This window comes from Mustela erminea, chromosome 11 (genome assembly GCF_009829155.1).
Source record: "Mustela erminea isolate mMusErm1 chromosome 11, mMusErm1.Pri, whole genome shotgun sequence".
Taxonomy (NCBI): domain Eukaryota; kingdom Metazoa; phylum Chordata; class Mammalia; order Carnivora; family Mustelidae; genus Mustela; species Mustela erminea.
In genome coordinates, this window is record NC_045624.1 from 58,714,076 (window position 1) to 58,741,450 (window position 27,375).

Here is a 27,375-nt window from a genome sequence, read left to right on the forward strand (position 1 = left end):
TGTCGTCATCAAGACAGCATGGTACTGGCACAAAAACAGACACATAGATCAATGGAACAGAATAGAGAGCCCAGAAATAGACCCTCAACACTATGGTCAACTAATCTTCGACAAAGCAGGAAAGAATGTCCAATGGCAAAAAGACAGCCTCTTCAATAAATGGTGCTGGGAAAATTGGACAGCCACATGCAGAAAAATGAAATTGGACCATTTCCTTACACCACACACAAAAATAGACTCAAAATGGATGAAGGACCTCAATGTGCGAAAGGAATCCATCAAAATCCTTGAGGAGAACACGGGCAGCAACCTCTTTGACCTCAACCGCAGCAACATCTTCCTAGGAACAACGCAAAAGGCAAGGGAAGCAAGGGCAAAAATGAACTATTGGGATTTCATCAAGATCAAAAGCTTTTGCACAGCAAAGGAAACAGTTAACAAAATCAAAAGACAACTGACAGAATGGGAGAAGATATTTGCAAACGACATATCAGATAAAGGACTAGTGTCCAGAATCTATAAAGAACTTAGCAAACTCAACACCCAAAGAACAAATAATCCAATCAAGAAATGGGCAGAGGACATGAACAGACATTTCTGCAAAGAAGACATCCAGATGGCCAACAGACACATGAAAAAGTGCTCCATATCACTCGGCATCAGGGAAATACAAATCAAAACCACAATGAGATATCACCTCACACCAGTCAGAATGGCTAAAATCAACAAGTCAGGAAATGACAGATGCTGGCGAGGATGCGGAGAAAGGGGAACCCTCCTACACTGTTGGTGGGAATGCAAGCTGGTGCAGCCACTCTGGAAAACAGCATGGAGGTTCCTCAAAATGTTGAAAATAGAACTGCCCTATGACCCAGCAATTGCACTATTGGGTATTTACCCTAAGGATACAAACGTAGTGATCCAAAGGGGCACGTGCACCCGAATGTTTATAGCAGCAATGTCCACAATAGCCAAACTATGGAAAGAACCTAGATGTCCATCAACAGATGAATGGATCAAGAAGATGTGGTATATATACACAATGGAATACTATGCAGCCATCAAAAGAAATGAAATCTTGCCATTTGCGACAACATGGATGGAACTAGAGCGTATCATGCTTAGCGAAATAAGTCAAGCAGAGAAAGACAACTATCATATGATCTCCCTGATATGAGGAAGTGGTGATGCAACATGGGGGCTTAAGTGGGTAGGAGAAGAATCAATGAAACAAGATGGGATTGGGAGGGAGACAAACCATAAGTGACTTTTAATCTCACAAAACAAACTGAGGGTTGCTGGGGGGAGGGGGTTTGGGAGAAGGGGGTGGGATTATGGACATTGGGGAGGGTATGTGCTTTGGTGAGTGCTGTGAAGTGTGTAAACCTGGTGATTCACAGACCTGTACCCCTGGGGATAGAGTATTACGCCTCCATCAGAAAGGATGAATACCCAACTTTTGTAGCATCATGGACGGGACTGGAAGAGATTATGCTGAGTGAAATAAGTCAAGCAGAGAGAGTCAACTATCATATGGTTTCACTTATTTGTGGAGCATAACAAATAGCATGGAGGACATGGGGACTTAGAGTGGAGAAGGGAGTTGGGGGAAATTGGAAGGGGAGGTGAACCATGAGAGACTATGGACTCTGAAAAACAATCTGAGGGTTTTGAAGGGACGGGGGGTGGGAGGTTGGGGTACCAGGTGGTGGGTATTATAGAGGGCACGGATTGCATGGAGCACGGGGTGTGGTGCAAAAATAATGAATACTGTTATGCTGGAAATAAAAAAAAAAAAAAAAAAAAAAAAAAAAAATAAAATCTTAAAAAAAAAAAAAGAATGGAGAGGATAAGGAATTGGTAGTTTGCATTGGCATCATTCAAATACAGAATGAGGTTTAAATGATGGTAATGTCTATGTTCATTTGTTCCACACAGGTTTATTGAGTGCCTGTGATGTCAATTCTTCCAAATCAATCCATGAATTCAATGAAGTTCCACTTAAAATGCCAATAGGATTTTTTTTTTAGGTTTATGTTAAATAGATCCATTAGAACAAATGTGAAAAGTAGTTTAAAATTTTTGAGAAACAAAACTCACAAATGAAAAGTTGTTCTACAAGTTACTAGAATTTATTATGGTGGTACAGTGATTAAGACAACATGATACAGTACAAGAATAGATACATGCATCAGTAGGACAGAGTGGAAAGCCTGGAGATGGTGCAGACATGTCAAAGAATAGTGTGGAAGGTACGACTTTAAGTAATGGTATGGAAAGAACTGGGATCAGCCAGGGTAGATAGGGAGGGTATAACATGAAATAATGACTTCATAGCATATACAAACTGAACTCCAGATGACTAAAGGAACAACTGAAAAGTCCTGGAAACATACTAGAAGAAAACACAGAAGGCTATTTTTGTAGCATTCTGGTGAAGAAAACAGACATGAACAAGACCCAAAGGCAGAAGTAATAAAATGAATGAGAGCAGAACACACAAAGTTACAATTGCTGTATGAAAACATACAGGTAACAAAGTTGAAAACAAATAAAGACTGAGAGAAAATTTGCCATATACAGGAGCAAAATACATACATATATATATATATATATATATATATATATATATATATATAATACAAATACTGTATAAATCAGTACAGAAAGAAAATATAAAATCACATGCAACATATATTTAAAAATAAATCACACACAAAGAAAAGCAAATGACTAATAAGTATATTGCCAAGATTTTTAAAGTCACTGGAAAAAATGCAAATTAAGGCAAGATGTCATTTTTCCCAATGGGCTTAAAACTATAAAGGACTCATAGTAGCTAGTGTTAACAAGAGTGAAAGGCAATCTCGGAGGTGCATTTGGCAGCCACTCTCAAAGCATAAATTTTACATACCCTTCAATAACATAATTCCACTGCTAGAAATCTATTTAATACAAAACATACATAACTGTATGAGATATTTATACCATGATGTTCATTGATGCATTAAATTTATTAGCTAAAACTGAAAAACTAGACTTAATTGCACTGCAGTGGAGAAACAGGTGAGTAAATTACAATGGTGTGCTGGTCCTTGATTGGCTTTTTCCTTGGATGCATTCCTCCCCTTCTTCCCTCTTCCATAGTCCCTCCAGGCCAGAGACTTCTCCCAGGCTTTTCTTTTAACTGGCTTTGACTCACTGAGGCCAATGGGAAGTATTGCTGGGAGGTTGTTTGGCTGTAAGGGAGTAGCCATCATACTCTTTCCTAACTTTCTTTGCTTTGGTTATTGTTTTTGGGGTTTGTTTCATGACCAGTGATCTTATTAGGCATATTGCGGTTAATACTGCCAGGCCCTGCACAGTATTAACACACCCTCCTTTTTTTTTTTTTTTTTGGTCCCTATAGCTTAAAGATGCTATTGACTTCCTATCGATATTAATCCCTAGATTTCTTTTTTGTTCTTATTTGATTTTTTACCTCTTCTACTGTTTCTGTAACTAATTCTTAGTATTAGTGTTCAGTCACTTTAAATACTTAAAATGATTTTGTATTCCTGCTTGGAATGTATACACACATACCTCTGTAGCTGGAAAAAAACAATAGTAAAAGAAATTTAAAAATGAAAAAGTCTAACCATATACTGAGTGGAGGGAACTTCTAATAAATTGATGACTCCACAGTAACTCAGGTTCTGCCACTTTTCCAGTGCCCACCTCCACAAACAAATGTCAGGTCTTTTTCAAGATGAAGCACCATACTTACTGTAGTGTACATTTCCTAACCATGTAACATGCATGCGTAAAAGTGTAGTACAATTTTTATTAGGTCTTTATCTTCTTTTTCTTCCTTATGGATCATTACAAAGTTTTCAAGTATTATACCCAAATCCCATTTTTCTCATCAGCCTCATGGTTTTTATTGTACAGCTTTGAAAATTATACTGATTTTTAGCAGCTTGTATGTCATAAAGCAGCAGAACTGACTATTCATATACCAAAATGTTAATAGTGTCTCTTGGGTAACAATTTTTTTTTATTTTATTTATTTTTATTTCCAGCATAACAGTATTCATTATTTTTGCACCACACCCCGTGCTCCATGCAATCCGTGCCCTCTATAATACCCACCACCTGGTACCCCAACCTCCCACCCCCCGTCCCTTCAAAACCCTCAGATTGTTTTTCAGAGTCCATAGTCTCTCATGTAACAATTTATTTATTGTTTATCTGTAGTTTCTATTTTTTCTAAAATAATCATGTATTGATAATTTAGTGAAATCTATATAAACATGTTTAAAAGATGAGTTGGTAGCTAAGGGGTGATCACAGCCATTCCAGGTGAAGGGCTGAAGCTGTTCAGGAAACCTCCACTCATTCACTGATGATGCAATCAATGAAGTGCCCTCTAACCTCCCTGAAAGGCATAATCAACTTGTGCTCCTCCTGCAAAACACAGATACAGTTTTGCAGCAATATCTTGACAGCTTCTTTGATTAGAGAGTCCCCATAAGTGCTCAGAAAAATACAGATATGATTAGTCAAGGTTCCATTAAACATGGTGGATCATGTAACAAGCCAAATGCCCTTAAATTGGTTTGCAAACATTCAGAAGTTAATACTGTATAAGTCCAGAAATCTATAGGCAATAACCAGTGTGATATAGTCAGTGCTTATTGACTTTGAAGCTTAGCCTTACTGAGATTAGAGCACCATGTCCTTTGAGGAAACAGGACTCTGAGAAGAAAACAAACAGAACACAATGTGAATTTAAAAAAAAAAAAAAAAAAAAAGAATTTTCATTTTGTGCTCTGAGTCTTGAATAGCTGTCCACTTTTTCAGAGTGAACTTTCACCTGTTAGCACTTTTCTCTTCCCCTTTCTAAGGCTGTACCATGTTTTAGTTTTGTTTGTCTGTTTTTCTTTTTTTTTTAATGTTAAGTTACTCCACCTACAGTCAAACTCCAGTGTTTATCTTTGTTTTGGGCATGATTCCTCCCCTTTCCCTCCCTCCTGTGTCCTGCACCCGCTGAACTCTGAACTCCTTCTTGGTCCCGGTGTTTTCCAGTCTCTCTACACAGAAACTGCTGTTGGCTGTGTTCTCCATGGAGCTCTTTTCCTAGCTGTTCTCTGACAAAGGGCTTGTTCTGTGTAGCACAGTTCTGGTCCTCTTTGTTCAGCCTCTGGCTTCAACCACTGAATCGCAAATATTCTCCAGCTGGGAATCAGACAAGGGCAGACATGAACCCAGAAGCCCAACAGGATGTTTCAGTTTCCCAGGGAATTCGCATGATGTTTTACATGGTGAAGCCCAATGAAACGTCATTCCAAACCCTGGAAGAGGTGCCTGATTATGTAAAGCAGGTGAGACTATATGGGAAGAGGCTACTGTTGCGTTTGTCTTAGTAAGAAGTATGTTAAACCCATCTTGGGGTTTTGTTCACATTTGTTCTTCAAATTATTAAATTCTAATAAAAATAATTCAGTTTTATAAAGGCACGGAGCCATATTAAAATTTCTACTTGAATTGAATTTCTGTACAATATCAAAGACCAGTTTCTCCTGTTAAACTCCTTTCCTTGGTTATGTCACTGCAAAATATGATAAAACTTTACAAAGTTTTCCTAGACACAGTGGTGTTAGAAATTTAGTTGTCAGAAGCTCAGTGTCAAATGGTTATATGACATCAGTAAACTCTGTAACAGTTTTGGTTTTAAAGGGCAAACTACCTCCCAGGAAACTATTTCCTCTTTAATTTGGTAGAGTAGTTCTGCAGAATGGATATAGAGCTGACGGAGTCCAACTCTGACTTCCTAAGTTTGAACTTCAACCAAGTTTTCTTTGAAATTCTGAAGTGTTCAGAAGCACTTTTTACTTCTGGTTCCTGGCTATGATTGGAAGTGGAAATATCCAGAATTAGAACTTGAATACCTAAGTTCCCCACCCTGTCAAAGTTGTTCCTATAACACTTACGAGTTCAGACCAGAAATAAGGAAAAAAAAAAAATGACATCAGAGATTATGTTCTTGGGAGTTCAGTTTAGAAACCTTCAGCACTCATGACCAGCTTCCAAGTGAGTATAACCCATAACTTTTTCAGGACTTGATATTACTCCTTTCTGAGTTTTTAAGGAGAATATGTGATACTCCCATCTTTATAAATCATTATTTTTTGTATTATAACATCAAACTTTTTTCAGCATTTGTCATCCAGAATGGAGCCTAAAAATACTTATTATAGCACAGAGCTAAAACTGAGTGAATAAAACTTGAGTGATGTTTTAAATACACATTTTAAACAATTATATTCTCTGAAATACTTGGAAGAAAATGTTTTGTTCCTACAGTTTCAATTTTGTCATTCCTGTAATTTTAATATGAAAAACTAGAAATATGTGTATCCTAAGTGAAGCCTTTTAACGAGAGTCTTAGTCATGGAGATAATAGACTTCTGATTATTGTGCTTATTTTAATTTTTATTTTTTTCTGGTCTAACTTGAAACTTATCCCTCCTAAGCTTATTATTTTCTTGACAGAATTATCATGGTTACATCTATGGTTATATTTCATTTCCAAATTGGATGATAGATTTTGAGCACCTGTTTAGTATATGTCTGAAATAATCAGATTTCTTTGCCTGTTGGGAGGAAGTGATCCTCTAGGATACGTATATACCTTCTCCTGCTATGAGATGTCACCCTGGGCCTCCTACTTCTGGAATGACTAATCAGGAAATGTGGAAGAATTTTATACCAAGCACAATAGCATCTTTTTTGTGCCATTTCCTTTCCAGGCAACTCCATTTTTCATTTCCTTAATGCTTCTTGAACTGGCCGTCAGCTGGATTCTCAAAGGGAAGCCATCAGGTCGTTTGGATGATGCATTAACATCAATATCAGCCGGCATTTTTTCTCGGCTTCCAAGGTGAGTTAGTTGGTTAGCCATGTTAAATGAATAACCTGAAATTATCTAAGTAAGATGGAAGAGGAACCCACTGTATGGGGAGTTCGTCTGTTTTCACATATATACATATATTCTCAAAGTATCCAGTTGCTGTCATTATTTAAATTCTTGATATTTCGTTTACCATGGATTTGTTTTTGTATTCATTTTTAAAGGTACTACTCTAAATGTTATTTATCTTGATTACCAAGTTTATTGCTGCCCCCTTAAATTTTGTGCCCAAGGTAAGTGTTTCACTTGCCTTAGCCTAGTCTGACCCTGAGTTATATAGTCTAGTTATCTACTAGAAAATTCATTTTGCCTCAGCCAAATTCATGTGCTGTGCAATTTCTGGTACAGATACTCTCTAATAAAGATCACAGAAAGCTTTGAATCACTGCGTGGTCTCCCAAGTGGTCTCTAGTCCTCTCTCTAGTGCTACCTCATTTTCAACAAAACATTTCTATAATTTGGATCTGGTGAAAATTCTTCATAGGTTCCATATTGCCTAAGGATAAAGTTTGAATTTTTTTTTTTCCTGAACTGTAGAAGCCTTTGTCTATCTATGCTTACTTTTGCTCCCTTCATTCTCCTTACCCCTTTGCAATATTTGTTCCTTTCATACTCTACCACTTGCCATTGCTCAGATGTCATACATGCTTCCCTCTGCTTGGAAAGCCATTACTGTGGCTAACTGATTCATTTCTTAGGTCTAAGGACAGACTTCTCTTGAAGAGTCACACTGTTCAGCAAATCTTCTCTGTCTTCCAACCCTACTTGAGGCATCACTTCACTGTGGTCCCATGGAATCTTGTGCTTACCCCAGTTGCAGAATTGTCACATGGCATTATGCTCACCTGTTATTTTACCCAGTCCTTCCTGATAGATTGCATGCAACTTGAGAGTAAGAGGGATCTTTCTTCATAATTTTAACCCCTATGCCTGGAATGATATCTGGTATATTCTAGATTTTTAAAAATTTAATATTTTTGTAGTGTTATGTTGGTAAGATTAGATGATGAAGGTACCAAACAGTGAACAATAAATGACCCACTACATTTTAGAAATAGTAAATTATAATGTAGGCAGAGGAAAAGCAATGCATGGGAGGCTCTTTAGTACATGAGGATTTGCCAAAGGGGCAGAAGGTGAATCTTCCCTTAGAACTCTGTGCTCTGCCTTGCTGATGAATGCTCTCATTCCTACTTCCCACTAATTGCCTCTTTTACTGTTTTAAGAGCTTTGCTTCTGACCAGTGTTCATTGCTTTGGAATGTTTCTGAACCACCCTGTGGGAAACCAAGGTGGATTTTTTAAAAATAAAAACTTAAAGATATCTGAGAAAAGGTAGAATAATTTCATGTAATTGCATAAAATTGTTTAGATAAGGAGTAAACTTAAAGGAAAATTTCTTTCATAAATGTTACCATGGAAAAATAGGCTAATGGGTATAAAATAATAATAGTAATAATTCTTATAATCATCATAATAATGACTGAAAATCTGAAAATCTACTCATATGGTTGCACATTGCTGTCAGAATTAGAGGATAATATCCCAAGTTATTTGCAGTTAATTCCCCTAATATGCTAAATAGGAGTTTATAATTGTGCATAATTTTCTCTATTTCATGTCTCCTTTGATCAGACTTGAATAAGAAATACATTAAGCATACTGAGAGGATACATAGATTTGATTATTGAAAACTACCCAGTTGGTTACTGTAGTTTATTGTGAGGAAGTTAAGTGTACAGGCTCATGGAAATCAGACAAGTGATGAACTAGAAGAATAAGTTGATAATTGAGAGGTGCCCTGCCACACATTAGGGATCACATATTGTGTTGAGTTGGAATGAATTTATTAAGAACTCAAGGAAACCTCAAGCTGACTCAATGCTTCAGCCTGACTTCTACTTTTTCAAGTTGGACTTCGGTCACAAGTGGAATTAGATTATTCTCTTGCCATAACCTGATAACTACTAGAAATAGAAACTGCATCCTTAGCACAATGTTTCTGTTCAGCAGTGTGATAAAAAGTTAACAGAGTTTTAACAGGTAGCCCAGAACCAAACATATATGTGTGTATGTTTGCTATAAACAAACCCCCGATGCATAAGGGAGAAGGGAGAGAGGGAGAGAAAGAAAGAGAAGAGAGCAGGACGGGGAGAGGGAGAGGGAGAGAAGGCGAGAGACCAAAACAAAGCAGTCCTTCAGGGATGAAACATACAGCTCCTTTCCTTCACAGCCCACTCCCCACAACACGGTGGAAGCTGACACAAGCTGTTCACCCTGGTGCCCTTTGAAAGAAGTTGTAAACTTGAATGTGGAACATATTTTTCCACAGTTGTTTTGAATGGGAAGTAGCAAATTGCTTGTTGTTGCTGTTGTTTTTGTGTGTGTGGCCAGCAATTCTAAATTTTGAAATGTGGATAATTTTGCAAGGGTTGCAAGGATTTGATCTTTTACAACCTTTTACCTAAAACATTTCAGCAAAGCAAATTATCTGAAAGAGAAATGTAAAAATATTTTCACTTACTTGTTCCTATTAAGCGTGTGCACATGCACACACACACACACACACACACACTCACACACACACAGAAGGAGAGAAGAAAAGCTGATCCACAGGATCCACTCTACTCAATTCCCTTTCAGTGAAAGACAGGAAGGGGGATTTAACAGAAACTCTTAAAACAATATTTCAGCATCAAGGGGAATCCTCGTGCAAATCATTAACAGCTGAAGGTTAGATTAACACGGCATTGATCATATCCTCTCCAAGGGACTAATTTCATTTTCTGCAGCAACAACAGGGACTTTCCACATCCTTAAAATACATAATTGGGAGAAAAAATGGTACTATACCATTTGTTAATCTGCTTGTGAGGAATTGCACTTAGGATAATAATTCCAAGTAGGCATGTGGTCTCTGACGAAAGAAGTTGTAGAAATCAAAGTGAAACCATGAACATGTTTTTCCACTTTGCCCTTCATGTAATGGAAATGCTGTATGCAGACTTTGAGGGAAAATAATGTTTGTTTGAGGATCTCAATTTTATCATTACATAAAATTCAAAGTATCTTGAAGATTAGTAGCGTACTTAGCATATTGATAGAAAAGATACATACTGTGTCTTTCAAATATTTATGTAAGGGAAAATATTTATCATAGACAGGATTCTATCTTGTTTATAAGCCTGTCAGACAGACCATGACCTGTAATAAAAGTCCATCTGTCCTAAGATCCAGATTCTGGGCAGACCTGCATCTGTTTTGCTCTTCTGGAGTCTAGTAGGCAGGCTCTTCCTCGTTAGGATCTAGTTCCAAAGTTATAGACAGATATTTTTATTTATCATAGTTAAATGAAGTGGAGCATATGTAGATAATCTGCTTTTCTATCAATTACTTGCATATGTGACTATAAAAATTAAGCTTAACCAAATACCTACTAAATCTACTTAAAAAAATGTATCTAAAACTTGTGAAATATCCTGCTACTGACTTAATGCTAATGAGTGAAAAATAATCACATCTTTTTTTTTTTTCCTGCTTATTTAAGCAGAACTCAATTTCCAATTCTTCATTAGAAAACCAGGACCTCAATTTGTTACTTCCTTCCAATGTTTCTGCTTCCATAAATTGCATCCTCCCCAGAGAAATTTTATTCCCGATATAAATATCTACAGTATGTTTGTTTTTAATGGGTTCATTTAGTTTGTTGAAACAGCAGATTATAAATCAAATTGCAATAGGTTGAGGGATAATTTAAGTAGGTAAATTTTCAAATAAGTTGGGGACACTCCACTTTTAATACATATGGGTCCTTGCCAAATTTTAGTATGGAGCTAGCTCCACAATGTTGAACCATACATATGCACCGTTTTACAGGCCATGACTGCCACGGAATTTTCCATTCCTGACAAGAAAGTTTCAATTCATTAAAAAAAAAAATTAAAGAGGAGGAAATTAAATTTCTTTAGGATACTTTGACTCCTTGGGGTGGGATTGGAGAATAAAGGAAAATTGTATACTGGGGTTTTATATTAGACCATAGTATCACAGGCAGTAGTGCCTTCGGCGATGTCAGACTACTAACAAATCAGTGCCTGTCATTCTGGATGAGGACCTTAATAAATAGTTATTCATTGTCCAAAATAAAAGATAAATGCATTTATGTAATGTTAATAATGGTATTTTATTATTAATATTAACATCTCAATGTAACTTTTTATTAACCCCCTCGGTGAAGAAAATATATTTTTAAAACTTACTGGTTTGTTCATGATATTTGCTACGGAGAATGCTTCATTTCCTCTTAACATTTACCTCAAACTTTATAAATATACTTTGTCTTTGTTGTTAATTGTGGAACTTCAGAGATTGCTATTAGACTAACCTTCCCTAATCATGCGAGCAAGCTTCCTTGTACTTACTCAATAGAGAAATGGAATTCTTAAGTAATTTACTTCTTGCATAGTAAAGAATGTAGCAAATTTGTTTCTTCCAAATTTGCCATGTTGTATTTATAAAGGTCTATGGTTTTTGTGGTTGTCGTAAAAGGAAATTAAGTGATTGCTTCGTCAATATAACATCATTTCACAGTAAGAAATAGCAGTCCAGATGTTACCTGTCTTTAGGAGGTAGAGGTTACGTTATGTATTCTGTTAATACTGAGCAAAAATCAATATTCCACTAGATGGAGCAAAAGTGGCAGTAGCTTTACAGATAGGGCACATTCCTGAGCTAGGTTTAAGAGATTTTGAAATAAATAAACAACAAAATTTCTTAGAAAAATCAGTATCTAACCGTTCAGCTGTATTTGTTTATAACTTCATGAAGCTTGTAAGGAGATTAGAATGATCCTATTCAAATATTGGTTTATTTTCTAATTTATAAGACAGGATTATTAGGAAAAAAAGATGTCCTACTGATTTTCTTCATTTTTGTGATATCTGGCCAAATCAGACAGTACACACAGCTCTAATGACAGTAATGAAATAGTAAAAATTGGCATATATCCAGGAGTACTGAGTAAAAAATTTCACTTCGAAAGTCGCTTTGAAATTTTAAGTTTACAATAAGAGCATTACATCAAATTTCACTTGATAAATGATTAGAGCATGGAAGTATTTGAGAATTAGAGAATTTTAGGGCCACTTTAGCCAAATTTTCTTATATCTTAAATTAACACTGAGATTCTGAAGAGTGGACAACATATTCAAAGTTAACTTTCTGCTTTTGGTGATGGGTACATTCATACTTAGATGACTTTGAGAACTGCAGAGCTTTGTAATTCTCAATCTTCCATTAATATTTATTCCAATGCACTGATCATTTTTAAGTCTCAACTTTATAAATTATAATTTATGAACTAGCTTCATCTTTTTAAAAACATCACAATCAGTCCAGGGATAGCAATTTAGTACCTTGCCAGATTTTACAGTAACTAAACATTGGCAGGATAATTTTCTAGTTTTGAGAGAAATGTTAGTAAAGTGCTACCTTTCTTTTACCAAAGACTTACCACAGATGCAAGAGAAAGTAACTATTTGAGGAGAAATTATGAAGAAGAAAGACAATGGGAGGAAAGCCTCTATAATGCAGATTGTTGATTAGAGGATTCTCATGCCTCCTTATATTTAGGCCATTTTCTTTGTCTTGCATTCAAAGTTATTGAGTAAAAAGGATCTAGTATTTTGTTACACAGAGTCCCTCTGCCTCCCAAAATTTCATCTCCACATGATAAAATAAGCTCACTACATTCATACATATTACATACGTCTCTTCCCACAGGATGGAGTTTAGAGAGTTGAAGTCTGAATTCCACAGTGCAGAGTCATATGCTGGGGGTCAGGGCTGGGAGAGGATGGAGGAATTGGGAAGAAAAAGAGGAAGGAGCTTTGGTTTATGATTCAGGGTCTGGTGGGAACATTTTTGAAAATGTAGGTGCTATTTCCTGCAATCAAGGGCTTTCCAGAGCTTGATAATCATTTCCCAGATGTATCCCTTTGCTGAATCGTTTTTAGTTGTGGGTACTCCATGGCTGTTTTTTCCCATTTATGATGGAAGAGGATCATATTCATCTTGCTGATAGAAAGCAGGGAATTTAACTCCCACAGCTTTTCCCCTCTTTCCCTTTGCTTTGGGGAAGGTTTGGCTTCTTGCTAAAGTGTGAAAAAAAAGTCTTGACTGTAGTATGTCAGGCATATTTCAGCTCGATTTGTGTCAACCCTAATAAGTAAGTTGACAGAGTAATGAATTGGGTGTCTGCTCAAGACCTGGCACCTGTACAGGAAATAAAAAAGTATTTCAATTGCAGGCAGGTTCTCTTTGTTTTGTAAGTGGAAGTTTTCCAGGGACCCTCTTTTATTAAATCTTAATATCTTTAAAGCCTATTTCAATTGTCCGTGGAACTGACAAAGGAGATAGCACCTTTTAAAAAAAGATTCTGAATGGATGGAACATTGATGAGACAGGTGATTATGAGTGCCCTGTTCACCAGTGTGTCCTCCTAGTCTTGTGTTGTACCAGCAGGCTCTTAATCTGAACTTATTGAATGATTCAGTGAACCCATAAATGGATCTGCTTTAACAGCATGTACTAAAGCTTAAGTAAAAAGCTATAGATTATTTCAACGTTCTGTTGTACCTTCTGAGTTTTATTTTATTTTTTTCTTTCTGGATCAATCTTTTTTAAAAGGGTTATTGAGTGGGACAATTCTGTCCCTCAAGAGATATTTAGACATTTAATTATAATAACTAGTTTGAAGGGCTCTATCTAGTAAATAGAAATCCAGGGGCGCAGCTGGGTGGCTCAGTCAATTAAGCATCTGACTCTTGGCTTCAGCTCAGGTCATGATTTCAGGTGGTGGGATTAGCCCTCCATCAAGCTCTGTGTTCAGTGAGGAGTCTGCTTGGACTTCTTTCTCTCTCATTCCCTCTGCCCTCCCCACTCCCTTTCTCTCTCTCTCTCTCCCTCTAAAATAAATAAATCTTAAAAAAAAAAAAAAAAAGGAGACCCAGGGATGCTGTTGAGCATTCTACAATTCACAGGACAAGCCCTCACAACAAAGAATTATGTGGCCCAAATGGGAATAATACCAAAGTTCAGAATCCCTATTTTAGAAAAAATTATTAGATTTAACCAAACAAAATTGATATTATTCACCGTTTTTTTACCTAAAAGTTGAATTTTATATGGTTAGTCCTCTATTAGTGGATAATAGGGAGCAATTTTAAGATTTCATAATTTGAGTAACTCCAGCGAACAGGCCCCAACAACAAAGAACAATCTTGAATAAATGCCAGCAATGACACTGTTAAGAAGCCATTGTCTAAATATATAAAAGTTGCCAACCAAGCTGACATGCTTTAAGATAAAATTTGTTCTATCCCCCACCTTGATAAATGTTGTGTATTAGTTTGTCATGACTGCAAATCTGCTTGTGAAGTTGCTTTGATATAAGAGTAAATTTCTTTACATTGAGGAAGCCTTGTCAGGACAGTGTCATTATAATTGCTGGGCTACTGAGTGCTTTCAATATAAACATGTGATATAACAGATATTTAAACCTTAACTATCAAGAATTTGTGAGGGCTTAAAGTCCTTTAAGAAGGGGAAATGAGAAAGAAAGGAGAAATAAGAAGGAGAACATAAAGAAAATCTTCAGCTTGCACAAGGCTACTCTTTGCTGACCTAAATCTCTCACTGAAGACCATGGGACATTTGCTCCTGCCATGGTGAGGCTACTCTTTGCTGGCAGTGGTAGAATCTGCAGCGGCTCCATAAGAGAAATCATCTTGCCTACCAACACTGGTGCCTTTGTTCTGCCAGCCCTAGCAACAGGGACTTTCAATTTGTGCTGGCAGGTAGACATCAGCTCTTGGTTGCCTCCGCTCATTCTTCCAAGAATCAACCCATAGAAAGGTTTCACTAAATCTGGACTTTCTTTCTTCCATCTCCCCTTTGCTTAAAACAATAGGTCTAATTAATCTGTCACTGGTTTGGAGTTTTTATTTCTTTATTGACTTATTAAAAAGCATGATCCCGTATGCTACTGGCTTGTGAAATATTATTATTATAAATTATAATGCCCACAGTAACCTACCTTAAATAAATTATTAGCAAAGACAGTCTCTGAGCATAATTTGCCATAAAGACAATAATAAATAACATTGAACACGAATTGGATTCCTCATAGTTCCAGAACAGTGTGGGAGCCCCTGGCCCACAGCCTGTTCTATCTCATGACAGACCCCAAACACTTATATGTGAACATTCCAGAATGCTTGTCCTAGTTATATCTGCATATCTAAAAGCCAAGGATTACATTGTCATGTCTAGTTTACATACCTGCATAGGTTGGCTCTGTGGAGGACTGGACCAGGAAGGAGGCCCATGTAGGTCCTACAAGCAGCTCAGAGCCCTTTTGATAGGGATTCTGAAATATCCAGGGCATGGTCTGGGTTGTGACAGGAGTTCTGCCTAGGCATTTCCATTTGGTCAAGACTCTCACTCAGAGACAAAACTGCTCTTTCTGGCCATATAATTGTTGGAGAAGATCATTGAGAGAATGTGTCCACTGGATGATCCTTATACTTGGACTCGGGCAATCAGTCTCCTTACCTTCTCCCATGTCCTTGGAATGTATATTCTGCACTCCTCCCTCACTAGCTGCTGTTTCAAGGATGAAGCCTAAGAGAGAGTAAGGTGTTGAGATTGTCTGGACTGAATATATGACTAGCAGGCAGGTATAGAGATCTATTTACCTTGAGGCTGCCCAAGCCCAGCCTTCTGTGTAAGTTTCCTTGCTTATTAAAACTACCACCCACCATTCTGGAGTGGTTTGCCTTTTTCTTTGGTTTCTCTTTACTCTCCATATAGAGGGGCCAGCTTAAGAACCAACAATTATAAAAAATTGAAAATTGGATTTTAAGATCTGATAATGTGTAGTCCTTTTAAAAAATGTAGGCATTTGACATTTCTATTCATTATTTGTATTGCTATTGTGAAGTAACACAGCATTTTATGTTACAGATTAATAACTTGAGGCAGTCAACACATGAGACAATTTTAACATTATTACATCATAGTTATAGTCATATCATAAGGTCAAAAGTAGATTAAAATTAAAGGCTCATAACTTCAAAAGACTCAGTTACGTGCTAATTCATAGATACTCACTATGTAGAGGGCAATACTTCTAAAATGGTGAATAGACTAATAGACTAATAGACTAATATGAGCTTCTTCTTTAGCTTTTATTTAAAATTAGAATGTTTAACAATTTCATCATTTGCTCATGGTTTATAAATGAATCTTTATTAAATAGAATGATTAATTTATTTTACACTTTAAAAAAAAGATTTTATTTATTTATTTGAGAGAGAGAGTGTGTGAGAGAGCTGAGAGGCGAGAAGGTCAGAGGGAGAAGTGGACTCCCTGTGGAGCTGGGAGCCCGATGTGGACTCAGTCCAGGGACTCGGGGATCATGACCTGAGCTGAAGGCAGTTGCTTAACCAACTGAGCCACCCAGGCACCCTATTGTACCTATTAATGATAAATATAAAAGAAAAAGTCCATTCAACTAAACTTATAGAAGTGATGAATGATTAATTTTAGTTTAAACTTAAATTTGATCACAGATAATTTCAAGAGAAAATGCTACACTTAATAAAACTAAAGTATATGATGTATTTTTGAGGAAGTTCTTGAAATAATAATGTATAGAAACTTGGTAGCATAGGTGATAATACATATTCTGGTGTCTGCATTTTAAAAACAATTACTTCTTTTAACTAGTTTTGAAAAAAATTTTTTTTAAAGATTTAATTTATTTGAGAGAGAGAGAGTATGTGAGAGATAGAATAACTAGAGGGGAGAGGCAGAGCGAGTGGGCGAAGCAGACTCCACTGAGCAGGGAGCCCAGCGCAGGGCTCCATTCCAGCACTGTGGGATTATAACCTGAGCCGAAGGCAGACGCTTAACCAACTGAGCCACCCAGGCATCCCTAAAAAAGCGGTTTTAAAAAATAGATGTCTAGTTGACATGTAGTGTTTTATATTTGCTTCAGATGTGTCACATAGTGATTGTGTAGTTCTGTACATCATGCAGTGCCTACCGTGATAAGTGTAGTTACCATCTATCTCCATACAGTTATTACAGTATTATTGACTGTATTTCCTATGCTGTAGTTTTCATCCCCCTGACTTATTTATTTTATAACTAGAAGTTTATACCTCTCAATCCCCTTTACCTTCACCTATTTCACCCCCCACCCCCTCACCCCCCAACTGCCGCTGCTGGCAACCAATGGTTTGTTTTCTGTATTTATGAATCTTTTTAAAATTTTTTGTTTGTTTATTTGGTTTTTTAGATTCCACATATGAGCAAAATAATGTAGTATTTGTCTTTTTCTATCTAATTCATTAAGCATTGTCCCCTCTAGGTCTATCTGTGTTGTCCCAAATGGCAAGATTCTATTCTTTTTATTGTGCTGTAATAGTCCATTGTATGTATTTGCCACAATTAAAAAAAAATTTAATTTATTTATTTGAGAGAGACAGCACAGAGAGAGAGAGCGCGCGCTTAGGTGGGGTGGGGACAGGCAAAGGGAGAGGGAGAACCTGACTACCCATTAAGTAGGTAGCCCCATGCAGGGCTCAATTCCAGGACCTTGGGATTATGACCTGAGCCAAAGGCAGATGCTTAACCAACTGAGCCAACCAGGTGTCCCTATGTAGCACATCATGTTTATCCATTCACTGTTGATGTACACCTGGGTTGTTTCCATATCTTTTCTATTGAAAGTAAAACTGCAGTAAACAAAGGGATACATATATGTTTTCAGATTACCGTTTTCATTTTCTTTGGTGAGTATCCAACAATGGACTTACTAGATCATATGGAATTCCATTTTTAATTTTTTGAAGAGGCTCCATACTTTGTTTTACAGGGGCTGTACCAAATTACATTATGTCAATACTACATGAAGGTTCCCTTTTCTCCACATCCTCGCCAGTACCAATTGTTTCTTGTCTTCTCAACAATATCAGTCTGAGGGATGCCTGCGTGGTTCAGTTGGTTAAGCATCTGCCTTCAGCTCGGGTCATGATCCCAGCGTTCTGGGATCAAGCCCTATGTCCACATGGGGCTCCTTGCTCAGCAGGGAACCTGCTTCTCCCTCTACCTGCTGCTCCCCCTGCTTGTACTCTCTCTCTCTGACAAATAGATAAGTAAAGTCCTCAAGAAAAAAAAATAATAATAGCACTCTGGTGTAATGTGATACCTATTGTGCTAAGTAGGTTTTTATAATTTCTTTCTAAGAAAACATTATTCCCTTATATCTTGAGAGTTGTAATTTATATTACTATAAGAATCATTGAAATGTTATGAAAGTCCAACTTGTGATCTTAACTATAATATCTAAAAACATAAAAGTATGTGTATATGTGTGTGCGAAAAAGAAAGAAGGAGGGAATAGAGAGAAATAGAGAATAGTTAACCAGAAGCAACTTTAGTCTAAAGGAAAATTTTATGGGAGTAACATATTTTAAGGGAGTAGGCATTTCTAAAGTCCCCTTTAAACTTTATACCTTTTATGCTTCCTTTAAAAAGCACTCTTATTGTACTATTTATTAAGATGTGGAAATGAAAGTCACAGAAAATAAGTTGTAGTTTTGTCATATTTATGTTGTATGGCTTCCATGGAATTATTTTAAGAGACATTAAAAAAAGGAATGGCATCCTAAATTCTATGAAACTGAGTGTAAATAGTTGGCATCCATGATAACTATGAGGCAGCATGTGAAATTGGGCCTTTTATTTTATTTAATTTTATTTTTTTAAAGATTTTATTTATTTATTTGACAGAGAGAAATCACAAGTAGATGGAGAGGCAGGCAGAGAGAGAGAGAGAGAGAGAGGGAAGCAGGCTCCCTGCTGAGCAGAGAGCCCGATGTGGGACTCGATCCCAGGACCCCGATATCATGACCTGAGCCGAAGGCAGCGGCTTAACCCACTGAGCCACCCAGGTGCCCGAAATTGGGCCTTTTAAAAGGTATGATAGAACAGTGAGAAAAAAAAGAAGAGAGAGAGAATTTTATTTTTGTATTTGAATACCCTAAGTTTTTAAAAAAGATTTTATTTATTTATTTGACAGAGATCACAAGTAGGCAGAGAGGCAGGCAGAGAGGTGGGGGGGGAAGCAGGCTCCCCACTGAGCAGAGCGACCCATGCGGGGCTCTATCCCAGGACCCTGGGATCATGACCTGAGCTGAAGGCAGAGGCTTTAACCCATTGAGCCACCAGGTGCCCAAATACCCTAATTTTTAAATGTTACCTAAAATGTTTTAACATGGTTTTACACTTAAAATGTGGTATAATCATTGTGTGTGAATTTTATTTTTCCAGCTTGTTTTCTAGGAGCATGGAACTGACCACTTACATTTATATCTGGGAGAACTATAGGCTCATCAGTTTGCCTTGGCATTCTCCATGGACTTGGTATTTAACTTTCTTAGGAGTTGATTTTGGCTACTACTGGTTCCATCGCATGGCCCATGGTAAGTTGAAAATCAAGGTTTTATTGATAATGCCTGTTGAATTGTGTTTTAGTCATAGTAGGTATTCAATAAATATTGAATGAATGAATAAATGAATAACATGGCTTATTTTATAGCATATAAAGATTAATGGTGAAAGTTGAGTTTAAAATTTAAGTGGAAACAATCTGGTCATTTTTGAAAAAAATTGCAATTATTAGAGATACATTTTTCACACCACTTGTATCTAACTCGTAAAAAAGTTGAGAAAGGGATGGCTGTAACATTACTTTTTAATATACTGCCTTCCATTTTTCTTATTATGACATGCTTGGAAGAGTCTCCAGACTCTTTCATGTAATACAAGACTTCATATCACAATTATCAGTGATCATTCAGAAGAGCTCTGAATCCTAGGTAATGTGTGCTGTCATACATAAGCTAGAGTCAAGTTCTTGGCAGTAATTCCACATTGCAAATGAAAATGCAATCATCTAGGCACTAACCGTAATGCATTTCAGTATTGCCATAGTTTTGCAAAATTTCTCATCTAATTCAAAGCCCTCTTATGGTACTGGTTCACTGAATCTACTTTTTGGGACGCTTGGCTGTACGTTCCAAAGAAATGTTTTGTTATGAAAAGGGAAGTGGAAGAACAGGAAACAGTCTAAACCTCTGTAGGGCTAAGTAGAGGTTGGAGAATGATTGTAAAGGTAAGGGGAGCAAATGGTCTCTCAGGAGGAAGAAGGCATGCAAAAGCATTTCTGAAGGGAAATGAAGGAAAGTGCTAATTTTGAAAACCTACCGAAGAGTAGAACTGAGCATTTCAGTGGGTGGTTGGGTTGAGTGGGTGGGGAGGAAGGAAGGAAAAGGAAGAAATCTGGAATAATAATAAAAACTAAATGGGAGATGCAATAAGAGACCTGAAATCAGGGTGAATAACCGAGTAATGTGTGTAGGAGTATGGTGACCAAACATCCTTCCTCAAAGAGGATGAAGGAAATAGGAGCAACATAGGCAAACATTATGCTTAAGGCAGTGAAATTTTAAATGCAGCATTATTTTTGTTAAGTACTTTGAACATGTACATATAATGAAACTGTCAAGAATGTTAATTCATTAAAACAATTTGAAGGGAACATACAAACTAGAAAAAAGTTACTTACTTTGTGTGTGTGTGATAACCTTTGTCTTGGAAAATAATAGGTCAGCCCCTGACATCATTTCCTTGAGTATAAATGCAAGAGGATACTCCCAAATTGAACATGACTAGGAATAAAATATGGTCATGTAGTAAACTTTGTATTTTATTTCAAAATAGTAGTTTTCTCTGTAAAATAAACCTATTGGCAAGCTTCCTCATTTTCTATGCAGCAAATGGGTAATGTAGAAAGCATACATTGTATTATTTAATTTCTAAGACCACACTGTCCTGTACTCATATGTTTGCGTGGGAAATCTGCAAATTCGCTTAATCTTTAAAAGCCCATTATAAGAGGAAAAAAAGAACCAACAAAAATATTACCAAGTATAAAACTTTTAAAAATATGTTGATTGTTAAGTGCTCTCAGTTAGGGAAGAGCAATAAAGTAAAATAATACATTAAATACATGGAATCCGGGCTGTTTAAAGTATGCTTCCCATTAGAAAACTTTGAACGAATTCCAGTGGAGGCAGGCATTAAAAAAAATCTGAGAACCTTCTGGAAAAACACTCACCACCTTGAGGCTATGAAGTCTAATCTAAGTTCAAAGGCTTTTGACTTGTGAAGGAAAGCTCATAGGAAAAAAATAAATTAGTAGTTGAATGTGTCAACCTTCAATATGATAGCTGAGTTTTAAATTTTATGTGATAATGTAAAATATTAAAATGGATTTTTAGAAATCTAGAAATACACAGGAGTAAGAAAAACTTATAATACCAAATTTCTTGAGCCTCTTGGGTTACTATGCTCATACTGATTAATTAGTCAAATTTATGTAACTGAAGTTTAGAAGTTTGAAGACTTCTAAATTCTAATGTTGTCATAAAATATAATAAGAAAAAGCCCTCTTTTCCTACTTAATGTGTTACTTTCTTTTCACTGCTTGCAATAAAATAGTAAATTAAAAATGCATTCCGTATTTGTTGATATGTTAAATGCTATGAGTTTTGAAGAAACAATATATACTTTTTATTTTTACATGTATATTATCTATTTCTTTAATAGCCCAAATTACTTTTAGAGTTTTTGTTGTTGTTTTGTTGTTATTAATTTGCTTTGCATCAATGCAAAATTTTCTCACATTAAGGGTATGGAAAAGAGTTAATTCTCAAAAACTTGAATTTCATTTCTATTCCTGTACAAAAGAACAGAAGGATATTTGAGTCTCTTATGTTATCTAAATTTCATTCCCTTTTCCTCTGGGATGATGAGAAGTGAATTGCTAATTATGGTAAACTTACAGAAAAAGAGAGGAACACAAAAATTTCTATACAGTGCCTTGACATCATTAGAAAGAAATGTAAAATGACAAATTTAAATAGGTCTTAAATTAAAGGAGCTTCTGGTACGCTTGGTCTCCAGTACAAAAAGATGCATTATTTATCTGTCTTTCCTATTAGTTATACTAACCATGTAAAAAATCGAGTAAAGGTTTTTAAGGGGACACTTAAAATGTAAATGATTACTACTTAGCAGGAGCAAGAATGAGCTTTTCCAGAGTGCTGGTCATGAACTTTACCTTGTCTTGGGTGGTGGCTATACATGAGTGCATGTACTTGTAAGAAATATGTTAAGTTGTGTACTTAAAATTTACATACTTTATCTATAGTTCAGAAAAAAAGTTAAATTAGTAAGCAATCCCACCAGTATGATTTCTTAGTGAATAGTTGGAAGTCAGAGTGATACAATGGTTAACCTAATTCAGAAATAAGAACCAAGAAATTATTATCTGTGACTAAGCATAAATACCAGAGGTGGATCCTACAGATGTTTCTCCTTTGCAAGCTCACTTGATGTTAGACTTTGTCAACTTAAAAGATTGGAGGGATACTACAGAGCCAGAACAGCAGGGACTTTGTTCCATGTCCAGAGTGCTGTTTTCATGTGGCACTTAGCAGATTGGTGCCCAGGGATCTTGGTAGTATTCACCCCATGGTTTAGTTATAGCCTATAACTTTTGGTAAGATCCTCTGCCCTCCAGGGGACCACATCAGAGGACGGCCTGTAATATACACCCTCTGGGGTCTGTATACTCTAGCAAGTCTTTCTGTCTCCACCAGAGTTCCTGTGGTAGCCACAACCTCTCCAAAGATGTCTGACTCTTAGACTTGGCAGTTAGCGGGGAAAGGGGATTTTCCTAAATTTTACATGCCTGCTTTGTTCATTCTTTCTTAGCTCCATAGGAAATAACTGTGTTCATAGGTGCTACTTCTGTACCACTGAACTACTCCCTGTTTCTTTCTTTTAGTAGTTAACTTCTTTTTTAAATCAATTCTTTATATTAACTCTTTATATTAATTATATTATTATAATTATTATTATATGAATTATTATTATATTAATATATTATATTAACTCTTTATATTAATTCTTTTATCAATTCTTTATATTAATTTTCTCTTTTTCAAATTACTGGTGGGTTTTGTCTCCTGATTGGACTCTGACTGATAAAGCCAATCTCCCCACATATTATATAGGGTTGCAAATTGAAGTTTACCCTGACTATACCTTTAATATTCCATTCTGAGGCATTGATTACATACTTAGGCTATAATACAATTTAGTTCATTTCTGAAATAAGGATGTTCATCTGTAAAATTGTTATAATAAGAATCTATAAAGTCCCCACATACTCTCATTCTTTTACTGAGCAAGTAAACGGTATAGTTGTTTCTCTTTGTCACTTTCTGTATCTAAACAAGGTGAGTGATCATAATTTTTGTGTAATTAATTACATTCATTCCTGCAGTTTTATTGTAATTAAGTGGATCTCTGTGGATGACTTCTTAAACTTCAGGGTTTTTTCATTCCTTTCTGACTTTTAACAGAAGATGAATTTAGACCATCTTCACTTCCACCACTGTTTATAAAATAAGCATATGTATTGATTAAAAATAATTTTATTTTCTGATAGTGAGGACTATGGTGTCTATTGGAGAATAGGTGATTAAATTCAGCTACGTTTATGATTCTTTATTAAAAAAAATACTAGAGCATACCTAATTTTATGTAGTTCTTTGCTATATATTATAGTTCACTATTTTGAAAACACAGTGTGATTTCAGGCGTATCGGATCACTGAGGGTGATGTCCAGTGTGCACTGGCCGAAGTTAAAGTACTTCCTCTCACTTCTTCCCATGATTTATTACTTTCTCTCAGTCCTTGGAGTCATCATCATTCAGAATATCCATGAGGGGAGCCTTGGAATTCCCATCAACTTACCTAAGACCCCCAGTTTCTCATCATTACTTTCTACTAAAAAACATGTCATCTATATCAACCATTTTCCTCTGAGTTCATTTTAATGAAAGATGCAGTCGTCTGTTTCTGATACTAAACGTTTGTCCATAGAAGCACTTAAAAATGTATATGTACTGAAATATTACCAGTATTTCCCATCAGAAAGACCCATTTGAAGGAGCCTTCCTCTTAGAAATAGCTTATTTTTATCACTGGCATTTGTGGTCACCGTTAAAACCATGGTCTGAACTTCCTTTGATGTACTTAGATTCCGTATGTAAGTGATACATGAAGAACACATTTGAAACACAGATTTGGGCCCTCATCCAGGTGCTGAAAGTATGAATGCATTTAGATATCAAAGAGGCAAGTCATATACTTGATAATAAAGAATAGGAGTCTCAAGAATCTCCATTAGCCTATTTTTGAACATTGATACTTAAGTGTGGACATATTTCCGGGACACATATCCAAGAATAGTTGGGAGCATTAGAGGATAGCTACAGTAATATTTTTCAGGATTAAAAAGCTGTGAAATGAGTAATCAGAATGCAACTCAAGGTTAAAGAGGGAGTAGAGATTAACTTACAAGCTTTGGTCTCCTTCTGATGCTGCTTGAGACAGACAATGTGCCCTGTGTGCTAACTTAGTGCCAGGACTTTAGTACACTTGCCTCTCATATAGCAGAGAGAGGATTGAAATTTGTTTCAAGAAATATAGGCATGTAACTGTAGTACAACTATTTACCACACATATAACCTTGGGATTAACTTCTCTGAGACAGATTTTACTGGTTTTATTTACCTCTCAGTTTTGTGGCTTTTCTTTTCTACTTTTTGTTGTTGTTATAATTTTATTTTATTTTTTTCAGTGTTCCAAGATTCATTGCTCATGCACCACACCCAGGGCTCCATGCAATACGTGCCCTCCTTAATACCCACCACCAGGCTTACCCAACCCCCACACCCCTCCCCTCCAAAACCCTCAGTTTGTTTCTCAGAGTCCACAGTCTCTCATGGTTTGTCTCCCCCATCTCACTTCTCCTCTCCATCTCCCAATGTCCTCCGTGTTATTCCTCACACTCCACAAATAAGTGAAACCATATGATTCTTGACTCTCTCTGCTTGACTTATTTCACTCAGCGTAATCTCTTCCAGTCCCGTCCATGGTGATATACAAGTTGGGCAGTCATCCTTTCTGATGGAGGCATAACACTCCATTGTATATATGGACCATATCTTCTTTATCCATTCGTCCATCGAAGGGCATCTAGGTTCTTTCCACAGTTTGGCGACTGTGGCCACTTCGCTTCTTGAACACTGGGGTACAGATGGCCCTTCTTTTCACTACATCTGTATCTTTAGGGTAAATACCCTGAAGTGCAAGTGCAGGGTCACAGGGCAGCTCTATTTTTAATTTCTTAAGGAATCTCCACACTGTTTTGCAAAGTGGCTGCACCACCTTGTATTCCCACCAACAGCGGAAGAGGGTTCCCCTTTCTCCACATCCTCTCCAACACTTGTTGTTTACTGTCTTGTTAATTTTGGCCATTCTAACTGGTGTAAGGTGGTATGTCAATGTGGTTTTGATTTGAATCTCCACCATTGATGGCTAATGATGATGAACATTCTTTCATGTGTCTGTTAGCCACTTGTATGTCTTCTTGGAGAAGTGTCCATTATGTCTCCTTCCCATTTTTTGACATGATTACCTGTTTTGTGTGTGTCGAGTTTGAGGAATTCTTTATAGATCTTGGATATCAGCGCTTTGTCTATAGTGTCATTTGCGAATATCTTCTCCCATTCCGTGGGATGCCTCTTTGTTTTGTTGACTATTTCCTTTGCTGTGCAGAAGCTTTTGTTCTTGATGAAGTCCCAAAAGTTCATTTTCGCTTTTGTTTCCTTTGCCTTTGGAGACATGTCTTGAAAGAAGTTGCTGTGGCCGATGTCAAAGAGGCTACTGTCTGTGTTCTCCTCTAGGATTTTGATAGATTCCTGCCTCACATTGAAGTCTTTTATCCATTTTGAGTTTATCTTTGTGTATGGTGTAAGAGAATGGTCGAGCTTCATTCTTCTATATGTAGCTGTCCAATTTTCCCAGCACCATTTATTGAAGAGACTGTCTTTTTTCCACTGGATATTTTTTCCTGCTTTGTTGAAGGTTAGTTGACTGTAGAGTTGAGGGCCCATATCTGGGCTCTCTACCAATCCATCATTATTCTATCATACAGAGTATTTTCACTAAAAATTCTGTGTCCCTACTACTCACCCCACTTTCTCCCCTAAAGTTTGACAACCACTGATCTATTCATTGTCTTCATAGTTTTGCCTTTTTTAGATTGTCTATAGAGTATGTAGACTTTTCATATTGGACTCTTCCACTTAAAATTATGTGTTTGTTTCCTCCATGTCTTTTATGGCCTGATAGCTCATTTCTATCGAACACTGAACAATATTCCATTGCCTGGGTGTACCACAGTTTACAAACCCTTTCACCTACTGAATGATATCTTGGTTGCTTCCAGGTTTTGGCACATTTGAATAAAGCTGCTCTGAACACCTGTGTACAAGTTTTTGTGTGAACATGATTTTTCAAATCCTTTGCATAAATACCAAGCAGTGCAATTGCTGGATCACAGGGTTAGAATATTTAGTTTTCTAAGAAAGTGAAAAATTATCTTCTAAAGTGGCTATACCATTTTACATTCCATCAGCAATAATGAGACTCCCTATTGTTCCACATCCTGGCCAGTAGTTGATGTCACAAATGTTCCTTCCAGATTTGAGCCATCCTGATAGATGTGTAGTGGCGTGTCACTATTGTGTATATTGCATTTCCTTGATTACATGATGTGCAGCATCTATTCATATGCTTATTTGACATCTGTTATTCTTCATTTAGGTGTGTATTGCATTCAAGGGCACATCTTTCACTTTGGTTGTTGTTTTCTTACTGTGTGATTTTTAATAGTTCTTTGTGTACTTTGGATAATAGTCCCACATTAAATATGCCTTCTGAAAATTGCTTTTCTTCTCACCCTCTTGACATCGTCTTTCACAGAGCAGAAGTTTTTAATTTTAATAAAGTACAGCTTGCCAAGTCTTTCATGGATGAGGCTGTTGTATCATATCTAGAAAGTCCTTGCGATACCCAAGGTCATCTACGTTTTCTCCTATATTGTCTTCTAGGAGGTATCTTCTAGTAGTTTTATAGTTTTGCACTTTACATTTAGGTCTGTGATGCATTTGGAGTGAATTTTTGTGAATTCAAAGTCTGTGTCTAAATTGCTTTTTTGCATGTGGTTGTTCAACAGTTCCAGCACTATGTGTTGAAAAGATGATCTTGACCCCATTGTTTTCCCTTTGCTCCTTTGTCAGCCATCAGCTGGCTATATTTGTGTGAGTCTATTATTGCACTCTGTATTCTGATCCAGAATCTATCCAGCTATT

General features: G+C 36.6%; 1 protein-coding gene across 1 annotated transcript in view; it reads left to right on the top strand.

Annotated features, from left to right (window-relative positions):
• The first annotated feature begins 5,003 nt into the window (after positions 1 to 5,003).
• AGMO (alkylglycerol monooxygenase) overlaps positions 5,004 to 27,375 on the top strand; it is a 350,536-nt gene continuing 328,164 nt past the window's right edge. Inside the window, exons 1-3 of the mRNA XM_032305555.1 lie at positions 5,004 to 5,363; positions 6,792 to 6,922; positions 19,351 to 19,502. Coding sequence (XP_032161446.1) covers positions 5,241 to 5,363; positions 6,792 to 6,922; positions 19,351 to 19,502 — 406 coding nt within the window. The 5' untranslated portion in view covers positions 5,004 to 5,240. The remainder of the gene's footprint in view (positions 5,364 to 6,791; positions 6,923 to 19,350; positions 19,503 to 27,375) is intronic.